The sequence below is a fragment of the Xiphophorus couchianus genome, chromosome 2 (assembly GCF_001444195.1).
Source record: "Xiphophorus couchianus chromosome 2, X_couchianus-1.0, whole genome shotgun sequence".
Lineage (NCBI taxonomy): Eukaryota > Metazoa > Chordata > Actinopteri > Cyprinodontiformes > Poeciliidae > Xiphophorus > Xiphophorus couchianus.
In genome coordinates, this window is record NC_040229.1 from 20,780,612 (window position 1) to 20,793,537 (window position 12,926).

Below are 12,926 nucleotides of genomic sequence, written 5' to 3' on the forward strand. Positions count from 1 at the left end.
GGTTACCTAATAGGTTTTTGTTCTGTTGCAGAATAGGCTGAGTTGGGAGAGCAGGCGTGCATGCCTGAAAACCATCACTGCATACATCAACATTTTACAAGCTTTGCAGACATTTAGGCACCAGAGTCGGACTAATAGTAATCTCGTTAACAGGTTAAAGTCGTTGTGATTCTGTACAATAGCTGCGTTTGTGCCCATTTCAAAAATGCGTCCTTTCTCAACTACATCTCCCATTGTATCTGTGGCAGAGCGCAGTTTACGTACATGAGACGGTGGGTCGGCTCCGTGTTTACTTCCGGGCTCAGATTTAGACTTTTATCAGAGAGCAGCAGCTCCAGTGGAGGCTCAGTCTGGCAGCCTGTGCGGTAACCATACAAGGCTTCATGACAGAGGTTACCGGGTTGACAGGCAACATCCCGACTTTCGCGTCTCGCAGTCGGCGGCACAGCACACTGGACGCGGCTCATCCAGGCGGACACACACCGCTGCTCAGCTCTCCTCCACTTGCCTGCTCTGCTCTCCCGCTGCCAGCTAACGAGACTGACCCGACCACCGCTTCATGATCCAGGGCTAGCTGCGGATCAAAACAAGGACAATCTCTCAGAGTTTCAGCGACGTTTCGTTTTTGATCAGCCAGGAGGCTCAGCAGCCCGAAGAGACACGGACCCCGGGGAGAGAGCGACTGGACTCCGGAGCCAGGCGGCCAGGCTAGCCAGGGTGGTGGTTGGATAAACTAGGGGGGTTGTCTCCAGCTCCTGGTGGATTTATTCCCTGCCAGCTAACGTTAGCTCAGCTAGCCCCAAGCAGCACCATGGATTGGTTAATGGGGTGAGTACCGACAGCTGCTAACTGCGCAGTCTTTCCGATGCAAACACTCGTTTCGGTAGCTGGCACTGCAAAACCCGTGGCTGGGCAGGTGCACTGTGGTGTGAACCGATACATTTTCACTGCAACCTGTCTGTGAGCGGGTAGCATGTCGCCCAGCTTAGCCGTGCCCAGTAAGGCTAGCTCGGTAGCAAAGCTGGTACAACCGTCTTATCCCGAAGCGGTTATCCGAGCTCTGAACACCCTGGAGCGGGCAGCCGGCTGTTGTTGTCTCCGTGGCCTGCAAATTAAGTGGTCGGCATCGCCCAGAGCTGGCGGAGATAATACAGACAAAGTGCTGAATAAAGGAATAATTAAAACGGTAATAGGCTAGCGTTAGCACGCTGTCAGTTGTCATAGCTATGAGCTTTTTTAGTTAATTCCCAATGCAAGGTGCCGCTTGTTAGCAAGGATGCTAACTTACCCAAACTGCAGTATTGTGCAAAAGTCTTGAATCGCCACCTTTCTGTTATTGTTTCTGCTGGAGGTTCTGGTTCTGGCTTGGAAACTGGCTGCTCGTTTCCAGAACAGTACCCCACTATTTTAAAGGATTGTTATGATTATTATTTTTAAACTTAACCACGACCCATGAACCAGTCTGGGCTAGTGTGAGATTCTCCCTGTATGAGTGTTTTAAGTAAAAATGCATTAATCGCACAGTACCCTCTGCAATATTTTAACACTTCAAGAGTCATGTAAAATAAATAAATAAAAGACCAAAGTTCAAGCAAAAGACATTTTAAACAATGTTGAGGTCATGTGTGTAGGTTAAAAATTAAGACAGTTATGTCATTTTAAAAGCTGAATGTCAGAAACCTTTTGTTCCTCAAATTTTAATAATGCCTGTAAAATACTGACACTAGAGATAATAATAAAAGCTTGAATAAATAAAAATGCTTTCTATGTATGGTTACCAATCCTTTAACAAATTGACAAAGGATCTGCTGATTTTAGTTTTTGTTAGAACAAATACCAGGTTGACTTGCAAAATATTTTTACCATTTTGAAAACCATGACAGGAATTTTTTGATGTAATCCAGACTTTGGTCGGCAAAAAATGCATGTGCTCACATAGCAGATCAGATCAGTGGTTTGGTATCATTGGAAACATGAGTTTCCAGATTATTTGGCATTTCATTTTTTTAAAAATCCCATAAAACTACTTCTCTTTTGGTAAGAACAATGGCAGTTTTAATTGGCCACAACTTACAAAGTAAGCCGTGGTTATATTATTAACAAAAACATAGTATATTTCTTGTATGTTGACATTATGTTGTGATTGGAAGGTTTTACTATAGCAACCTGTGTTAGCAAATAAAAGGGTTTTATGAGTGGACAGCACAGCCAGAAGCGTCCTCACCAATCAACTGATTGGAGCAAAAACGACAGCGGAAGACTTCCTCATAATTGCGTTTCCTAGTTACTTATTATTTACAGACTTTAATACATTTGCTTTATTTGCAAACAGAGCAATACAGTTATTCCATATTATATAACTGTATGTAATATTATATAACAATAGCTGAAGTCATTTGTATTATTTTGATTTCCACCAGTTAAACTTACTAACAGAGTTCAAGTATTCATTTCTCAGAGTATTATCTCTTTTTAGTGTTTTACTCCCTGATTTTGGTTGGTTAATTAGTGTGACTGGAGTCTTGGTTGGATTCTGCAGGTGACTGCTTCACAGACATGCTGCTCTTTCTCTGAAGCTTGCAGCCACCTAACTGGCAGTGCACAGCAACATTGTGTGAACTACCTCCCCTGTATAACTCTTATGATCTGGTCAGTCCAGGACTTCCTCTGGTATCTTGTTTAAAAAACCCCAAACAAACAAACCAAAAAATTATTTGGGGCAACGGCATGGTGGAAAGTTTTAGTGGTTTTGAAACAGGTTTGATGTAGCTTGGAATCTGCAACTAAGCTACCTGGCAAGTTGTTTTACACATATGACAGACAAGTTTTCAATAACATTTTAAACTGAAGCTTTGGTTACCTTATTAGTTGAATATAAGGACACAATTTGTTCCAATGTGTTTAATTGAGTCAATAAAAAATCTCAATATATCATACAGCAGTTTTCATAAACTGAAAACATTTGCATCTCTCAGGTCTTTATTGGGACTTTAATGTATTTGCTTTGTCTTTAATCAAAGTGTGATTGTTTCCCTTCAAGATTGTTCCTTTTTTTAAGTCACTTCTTCCATTCTTCTCTTTTCCACTTCCATTATTTTTTTAAGCTGCCATGATCAGGTGGAAAGTCAGTCCAGAAAATGATCAAAATAAAGTCCATACAACAAGTCTGGAGAGCTATTAATCAAGATGTGTTTAAAAATATGTCCCTGGAAGGAACACATGAAATATTTAGTTTTCTTTTTTAATAAAAATTCCTGAAGTGGGACATGGATATTGTAGGAATCTGTTGTTTTCAATCAATTTCTTTCCTTGATCTTGCAAGTGACACATAGCTGAAGTTGGTGATGCTGATTTGTAGTTTTATTTTTAGATCAGGTTTGTCCCAGTCATGAGTTTTGAGTCGGAGCACATGATCCATGCTGGATAGGGCTGCTTCAGCTTTCCACCTGTGTATAAAGTTCAAAGCCCTGGTCACTGCACTCAGGATTAACCTCTGACATTAGTGCAAGTGACAGAGTAACCTCCTATAACATCTGAATAGACAATAGCCCAGAATCATAAAGGCCTAATACGCTGTTGTTGCATTTACATGATGTATTTGCCATGCAAACTTTAATGGTCTAGACTGAATGTCTGCTCACATAAGCACAGGAAGGGTTATGTCAGTGTATAGTTCAAGGTGCATTTGAAGCTTCCTGTGTGAGCTTTAATTTCCCCACCACAGATAGATACTTAGATACCTAAGTATGAAACGTGCCGACCTCAAATATCTCAGAGTCTTTTCATGGTAAAGTGTGCAACTGCATGGTTGTACTCTGCGCTTATAGGCTATCAGGTTAGCTAGCTGCTGCCCATTAAAAGTAGATCTGGGCTGAGGAAGGGTGGAGGCCGGTTGTTGAGGGTGTTTCTTCACATTGTGACGGTTCGGCTGAGAGATAACAGTACAGTCAGTCTAACCTGTAACGAAATACTGTTGTTGCCAGTCATGTCTGCCTGCTTGCAGGTATTTGCAACTTAAAGCTAAGTTAGATAGTGGACATTTGTGTGTAATGTGCCGAGGCATTCATCTATCATTCTGTCAAATTCTCCCAAATATTATTCTTTTGGGTGGAACATGAGGATGACGATTCATTCGCCGTGGTGTTTCTGTGCCCTGATTTAAAAACTCATAAAAGGCTTTCCAGTTTAGTAAAAAATTGTTAACTCACTCTTTTTGTAGATGTGTTTTTTGGTCCTCATGACACTGTTTTTTTTTTTCTGCTTCAGTAATAAAGTTTGGGCGATGATTCGCACCAAGTTGGTCAGGTCTCTCCGTTCTTAATGTAGAAATTGGGTTGTGAAGTTTTGTTCCGTTTTCCCCAAGTGGCGTGTTTGTTCATGAAACAAACATTTCTCTCACTGATGTGACAGTTTGATCTTAAGTGAGATGAGAACAGTAGAGCCCAGTGCCTGCCTTGTTTGTTAGGATTATTATCAGTTTTTGGAGCAGTGTCATCCTTTTTCTGTGATGCAACAGCCTTGAGAATGTCATTTTTGTGTACCAGTGTAAGCAGGAGGCTTATATGAAGTCTGCTTAAACCACAGATTTTGCAAGTCATTTAGGATTACAAAAATAACTTATATTTGCTGATTAGCAAAATATATATATATAAAAAATCCCCAATGTTTTATTATTAATTTCTAATCTTTTTAAATGTTACAGTTTGCTCAGATTTAACATCTCGCATGAAGAACGGATGGTTGCCCGTGTGTAGAATATCTGCCTTTATCTCCAGGTTCAATCTCAGCGTAACACTGTATGTGATGCATAAATGAGGCGCTGTAAGTTGGAAATGAGCAGGAGTGTGTCCGGCGTTCATTGCCAACCAAATGAAGGCCATGAATGACTTAACCAAGCGTGTAATCACTCTGAATACAGACCTGCAGTGAAGGACACTTCAACCAACAATGGAGAGAAAGTCCTCCTTCCATAAAAAAAATTATGGAAGAAGGACAGAAGTGAGCAGTAGGTGGTTTGGTGAGAAATGTGCAGGTTAACACAATGATGAGGGAGACTGAAAGTGCAATGGATGAGGGGAAAAATCTATTTAAACAAAAAAAATCTCCTTCCCCCACTCCCGGATGGACAAAGAGAGAAGGAAAGAATGGAACATTGAGTTATTAATGCTTTTAATGATGGAATGGTTGATTAAAAAGAAAAATGGATTCGGCTGGCCGAGCAGTGACGGCAAGACAAAGCTCTGAAGAGAAGAAGCAGAAATCTACTAATGTATTAGTAGAATATTCCTTCTTCTTCTTCTTTTCTGAGTGATCCAAATAACAGCTCATCATTCATTTTCTCAAAGCATACGATCAAGTATATATGACGGCTTGCCCAAATGTGTTGAGATGCCAGGATGCGGTCAGTTAGCTTTGTTGTTTCAGCGAGAGCATTAATTTTCCAAAGCCGAATGACCTCATCTGTTTGGTTTGAGTCGAGCAGGATGTTAAATCGCTGGGGAGATGCGGGATGCCTAAATGTGTCTTTTCCTGCTGGGTAAAGTAGGCAGACTTTGACAGATGCTTAATCCCCTCGCTTTTTAGTGATGGGCTGGTAATGCTGAATGAAGAGCAAGAGACTGCAAGCTAAGTGGTGTGCTGCTTTAGGCTGTCTGATCTGAACAATACTCAGACCTAATGCACACTTGGCTCACACCAGACCACCTGTGACTCCCTGGAGTATTAGAAAACATCATTTGTTTTGCATCAGGGGAATAAAGCAGGTGAAGATCCTAATAAGAGAGGATTCTGTTTTCTGATTCCCTTTTAATGTCAAACTTCTGGAGAGGCGCCAGTGTATCAGTGACTGATTTCTTATTTCTGGGTTTTCAAAAGTTTTGCTCAAGATGAGGGATTGTTGCAAAATTAATGACTTGATGCAATCCGTGAGACTTTCTGAAGTTGTAACTGTAGTAGAATATGTCTTTAAGATCGTTTGTCTTGTAAGCTGAAGGGAGATGAAAATTATGGAGATCAGCTATCTAATTAAACTGAATTAACAAATTCTGACCTCCTGTTGTCAATTTTGTCTCACTCGAATCTTTACAAACTCTAACAAAAAAATATATAAAAATAGCATTTGAAATATTTTATCTGCTGAAAGCTTTGCTACGATATATTCAGCCTGCTGAATGTCTTGCTCTCTCTTGCTTCCTTACAGCCTGATTAAATTGGAGTCAAGTCTTAACATTTCAAACACACAAAAAACAGTTCTTTTAAATATCTTGTATCAAATCTGTACTTCCTAGCACTTCACACAACGTGCCAAGCTTCTCACAATATACCTAATAAACTCTAACCTGGTAGTTTATTAGGTATATTGTGTTCACTGAGTAGGAGAAAGACTAGATTTTTGGGGGAGCTTCTGACTACCGAATGCATGTCAGAATTTTAATTTTTCTGATTGTCGTCATCATATGTCTTCTTGATGTATCTCTACACACTTTAGAGCCAAGAGCTGCTTGTTTTATGGATCCGTTTACCTTAAAGCTCTCTAAACGAAAGTTGTGCTCTTGTCAGAACAAATGTATGTATGAATATTTATGGGTATGTGGGGCTTAAGTGTATTGCACTATCTGAATACATGTATATAGACTCTGAAAAAACGAGCAAAAAGACCATATCAGGCGGTGACAGAGACGGGGAATTCTCTCAAGACTGATATAGGCTGAACTTCCTCTGCAGCAGGGGAACATCTGACTGTCTGAATTGTCTCTCACCACTGTGACTAACATACAAAGCAAGAGTGATGTTTCAGTGTCTCTCAGCAGATATTTACCTATGCGATTGTTGTCACTGTGTTTGGGTTGGTGTAAGACAGCGTCGCGTATGCAAATATAGCACATATCAAATATTTCTTTCAAAAATTTGCTTTAACTTAAAAAGATGCCGTACTGCAATCATCAGAACACTTGCTACTCCTGTTTCAGCTTTTCAAGCAATCTCCACGTGTGGTTCTAGACCGACCCGTGACACTCTGTGGTAACGCTTTGTGGGATGGGGCCATCAGTTTCGCTCTGAGTCGAAACGTTGCTGGATTGTCCCAGTTTCATGCATTTTCTCACTTGTTTTGAATGTTTCCCTGTCCCCAAGCAACCCCACTCCCTTATTTCCATCTTCTCCATTCACGCAGACAGGCTTGTGAAAACACACTCGCTCTCACACCCGCACACATTATTACATGCTGTCACTCTTAGACGAGGTGGCTGTTTCCGCTGCGCACACCTCAGATCCAATGCTGATAATAGGTTCTGACACATGAACAGAGATCTTTTTTAAAGCAGTCACCTGCCCCAGAATAGAAACGAAGCAACACTTAACGCGCTGCCTGGTTTGAGCTAGTTTGACTTTATGGATATTTTTAAGTGCAGCCTGTATTTGCTACACAGTTACATTTACATCCAATGTACGGAGCTGCTTTTGTCTCTCTGCTCAGTTAAGAATAATTTAGTGCCAGACACTAAAGTTGCTTTACAGCCTCACCGCCCGGGGCAGCCGGGCCAGGACTTTTAAGACCATCTTAGCGTAATCACATCTTCAATAACAGTGATGTTGTGTTGTTTTACAGATTTAGAGCGTGGCATTTGTGTTAGCAGCTCAGTGTTATGTGACACACTGGCTTTTTCCAGTGCCAAACACTGAGCTAAATGCCACCATGGTTGGCATCACTTGTTTGGCAAAGTGTCACCCTGTGAGTGACGGTGTTATTGTTGCACTGTTTTAAGTTCCCTGTCATTCAGTCTATAGAAGACTTGTCTGTCCATAAACCCAGATATCGTACGGTGTATTTTGTCTTATAATGTTCTAATTTACTGAAATGATTAATTTAGGGGATGTCCTAAAAATGTACTTCCCTCAGATTCTAATTTCTGTTATCTAATATGTGGAATTTGCATTTCCTTTTGTAGCTTGATGCAGTAAACTAATACACTATATGTCATCACTAGTACATCTATATTAGGTGTTTCACTTAACTTACTCACCAGTGATGTTCTGAGAGCTACAGTGTCCGTTCTTTTCTGACGGCAACACATTTTGCCCCAGCATGGCTAACAGCAGGACAGCCTGAACATGTTGCTCCAACACCGACTCAACCAGGTGGAAAAAGCTACCCGACTATAATGTTCCTACAGCTTGTCACATAAAAGCTGCATAGCTTCATTATGCTTCTGAAGATTTATCAAACCGTCTTGCTCCTGCTGATGACGTTTTCATCTGGAGAACGACAGTATTGCCTGGTTTTGATATAACTTATTGCTGCTTGCGACTTTTTTCAATGTGGTTCTAGTCAATCATGTGCATTTCTTCACTGTGTGTAAGAAAATAGCCTGCCTTTGTAAAAAATCAGACAATGACTGGCTGATACAGCTGAATCAAACAAGTCACCCATAACCGCCGCTGGGAGTTTGAGTTAGGAACTTGACCTTTAGGACCTCCGTAGACTAATCAGCAGTGACATTTTGTTGACCATTTTGTTTTTGCTGGCAGCCTGTGCCATTAAATGCTTCAGTGTTAATTCAGCTGAATTTAGGTTCCGTTTGAAAAGTGTTGTAATGCGTCAATCGATCAGCTACTGCTTGAAATCGGAACTGCTTTCACTTGAACCAGTTAGTGAGAAATGTTGATTCAAACACAATTTATAAAAGGAATTACTTCATACCTCATCAGTGAGCAGATTGGTAGTCCAAGAAAATTGGAACTTGGTATTGGCCAGTCAAAACCTCATTGGTAATCTAACAAGGTAATAATATTTTTTTTTCTCATTTGGCTGCAAGGAAATGTCTTTTCCTTGCCATAAATAAATATCCAGTTTATTTGTAAGTATTTTATATTATTGTGTTTGAGTTTCTCACCAGATCTCTGGTCCACTCTGTGCAGCCTGGTCCTGTCCGGGGGTTCAGCATTAGTCCTCAGGCTATTCTACCATGAACTTTGTCCGTGCTGCTCTGGTTTGTTTACTCCCCTGAAACGACATTTTATTCAGGGCCAACCAACATACTCTCTCCTAGACTCCCTGACTCAGTTTGTGTCTTCCTCTGTCCTTCTCTCCATTTAATTCTCGCCCTCTTCCTCCCCCCCCCGTCTCTCTGGAGACGCTGATGTGCAGAGACGTTTGCGTGCGTTGCTGCTGCTCGAGCTGGACGGTTCAGCTGTGCCGGCCCAGGGCAACATCAGTCCTCTATGATAAATGTTTAACATGGAGCATCACACATACAAGAAGGAGATTTGTGTAAAAAATGTGGTACAAGCTTTTTATTATTATTTTTTTCTGTTTCCCTCATTGCATTTTTCAGGAGCAAGATGTTGTTCAAGCTCCTTCTCTGGCATCGTTGTCCTTGTTCGACTTTTTGTTGTTTTTAAATGCTTAGCAAAGCAGCACCGCTAGTTTCATCCTCTTTCTTAGGGGCGCATCAGAGTGAAGCAAGCTTCACTAGAAAAGCTCGGCTGTCATAGTTCAAAGGTGGCCAGGACTTCAGGTTTCACAGGAATGCGACACCCAGTGGGTAGTTGAACTGATATCATCCACAACGTGGATCACATAGAGTGACTGCAATCAGTACACTCTCTGTGTACTGATAGTTTTATTTAATTTTTGTTGTTCAAATCAAATGTTTAGATACACTGTAAAAAAAAAAATTATAATTTCCAGATTAATGAGATTTTCAAAGCCAGAAATCTAAACGGGTCTCTTTTGCTGTTTTTACTTGTATACTGAGGTCAAACACTTTGAGTAGTTTGCTGTAATTTTGGACCGGTCCTCCTGAAAGAACTGGTATAACTGTGTCACCTTTTCAGCTTTAATCACACGTTTTACACGGGAATGAGATTTGACCTTTCCCACTCAGCATAGGTCTGCACAATATTAGAAAAACATGCAATTATGCAATTAAACGACATGAATGAACTACAATAAGTCCATGGTGTTACTGTCTCTCAACCTTGGTTTTATTGCAGTCACAGACACCAAATAGTGATAAGGATTGCTGTAATAAAATTATCTTTATAGCAATCCAAGCAATTGTTATCAGTATTTTTTTCATGACCAACAAGTAAACAGTTTGATTTTAGTGTACATGTAATATTCTGAGTTTGAGCAATAACAAAAACAATCTCTAAACCCCCTCTTTCAAATGGTTATATTTAGCTAAATAATTTTGGTGATTTTGATGTAAAGCTTTGACATCATGCTAGTGAAAAAAAGAACTGGTTATCTGTAGGTGCACAACAGATACACTGTAAGATGCTTTTTCATCTTACAAAGATGAGCAAGCACCCTCTTGTCCTGTCTTGAACCAGCTGACGTCAAAATAAAGTCTGAATGACTGAGATCTGGAGTCACTAAGAGGCATCATTGAAGCTGAAAGAAACAATCTTGCATCATAGTGTGTGTTCTTTAGACATCAGCATGCACCATTGAGAAATAAAGGGTCTTTTCAATGCTTTTTGAGCAGGCAAATCGCCTGGATACAAGAACTCTCTCACACACACTAACACACACACACACACATTGGTTCCCCTCAGTGAATACTGCTGTGTGCTCCTGCTTTCCTCGAACGGTGCCACACCTTCCTTCCTCTGAGGCAGGAACAAGGAAAAGCTCAGGAGTGAATCTGATACCACAATGACTCGGCAGTTTGCCTTTCACTGAATATGCATAAGTGGATAAGTGAGGAATCCAAATGGATGCATTAAGCGCTTTTATGAGCAACTGATATGGAGATAGTTGCTGCTTTTATCCCCTTTTCTTTGACAGTTTGGTTGAGTGGAGAGGAAACATGAAATAACTTCCCAGCAGTGCAAGCTATGAGAGTATGATGCAACTGAGAACACCATGGAATGAAGGATGAAATAAAGCTCTGTGCATGGATCTGCTTGTGCTTGTTGGGCTGCCCTAGCTACGGTTTATGAGTCTTGACCTGTTCAGAAGCTTGAACAAGCTAGCGTATGTTTTCTGATTACATCAGATTGCTAACGTTTTGCCAGCAGCCTTTGTGGCAACATGTGAGGCACAGATTGGACGTCTTCTGAATCTAGACGACTAACATGTAGATGAATTATTTGAAACTGTTGTTTTCTTTAGTTCTGAGACCCTTCAGATCCTCTGTTGCTTGGCGTTAATCTGGCTAGCTCCTGGTGATCTTGCGATTGTGCTCGTCTGTGTGCGGTTCCACTGCACTTGGCGGGAGAACAGCAACATGCTGCGGCTGTGTTTACTCGATCGTAACGCTCCGGGCAGCCTTGCCCAGCACACACAACCGGCGCTGCCAACAAATGGGGGAAACAAAAGAAAAAATCCACAGAGGGACGGTCACAACTAATCAACTTCTCTTTTCGCCCTAACTCCTTAAATTAGTTGAATTGGATCGTTTTCCCTCTTAAACATGCAGTTTGAGGCCAGTCTTAAAGAAGCATGATCAGATGCTACAGGTGATCACATCCACCCCGGTTTCATCCAAGTGTTATACTGGGTCGCCGCTGCTGGCTAGAACTGTCTCAGGAACAAGCCAAGCCCGATTTAACTGTGCAGCAGGATTTAACTATGCCGTTTCTGTCCACAAACACAGTGTCTCCTGCAGATAATGGTTTTATGACACTTTCCAACCAATTTATAATCTTTCCAATAACAAGGTTGTATATGACCGGTATTGGTTTTTTGTTAATGTCTACATAAGGCTACATTGGCATTGATCTGAGTTTTCTAACATAAAACCGCTGAGTAATTAATATTGAGTAGTGTTTGCAAAATTTTGGGTGACTGTGTTGCTCCCTTTTTATTTGATGTAAAATGGTGATATTGTGCCAGTCCAGGCCTGCTTTACTGCTACAGTACCTGAACAACCTGTTACATTTTTTGGAACATTGACTTCTGCACTATAGAAGAAAATCCTGAGGGAGGAGGTGGATCCACCAGTTCAGGATATTAAGCTCAAAACACTCAGGCTATTTGGCAGGACATTGATGCACAGCAGCAAGCCTACGTCTATCCAAACTGAAAAACATCCTAAAAGAAGGCTTTGAAGTGTCCTAGTTAAAGAGTGGACTGAAATCCAGTTGCAATGCTGTGGTTAACATTCTTTCACATTGATGTATAAGGTTGATTTCTATCCATCACAAATGCTGGTGTAACAACTACGAGGTTTACAGTTACTTTTTACACAGATCGGTGTGGAGAGCTTTTTTTATTGTAGTAAATTAAATGGTTATCTGGGAACTGCATTTCATATTTATTAGGTTTCCTTGAGGCTCAAATTTGAAAGACAAAACAATCATTAAGGGTGAAACTACTTTTCACTGTGCTGTATCTATGCTTTTGTTTGAATATACTTCTCACTGCAATAGGAGGGGAATCTTTCTATTTTAAACAGTCTGTATCAACTTGTATTAGCAAAGAAATATGGATATTATTACAACAGTAGGTTTTGTGTGCATTCCTAGAGAACATGGAGAACATCAACCCTTACGTCAAACAGCTCCAAGCATTTCTAAATCAAATATGTCCCCTTGCAGACAGAGGTTGAAATCTTGAAAGGGTAAAACGTAACAACCGTGCCACAGTACACTGAGCTTCCTGTTATTTACTGAGGTCTAACCCTGTTTAAAATTAGCACTGAAAGAACAAGCGTCTGTAGAGTCTTTGTATTTCTTCTGAATGCATTTTAAACCCTCATCCAATTTTGAGAATGACAAAACTAAGTCTTATTCACTCAGTAGCAGCTTCCACACTGAAGAGGGTGGTTGTTGTTGCTATGCTTTAATATGTAATTCTTATTTTGTTTGTTTCTGAGTAGTTTATGGGTCAGAGCCTGCAGACCTGAGATTGAGGTCACCTGACAAGTTTGCAGTAAACTTCAAACTTGTTAACTTTGCAGATTTCTATATCTATAAAA

General features: G+C 40.6%; 1 protein-coding gene across 1 annotated transcript in view; it reads left to right on the top strand.

Annotated features, from left to right (window-relative positions):
* Positions 1 to 315: 315 nt before the first annotated feature.
* mob2a (MOB kinase activator 2a) overlaps positions 316 to 12,926 on the top strand; it is a 62,755-nt gene continuing 50,144 nt past the window's right edge. Inside the window, exon 1 of the mRNA XM_028037893.1 lies at positions 316 to 828. Within this exon, the coding sequence (XP_027893694.1) occupies positions 812 to 828 (17 nt within the window). The 5' untranslated portion in view covers positions 316 to 811. The remainder of the gene's footprint in view (positions 829 to 12,926) is intronic.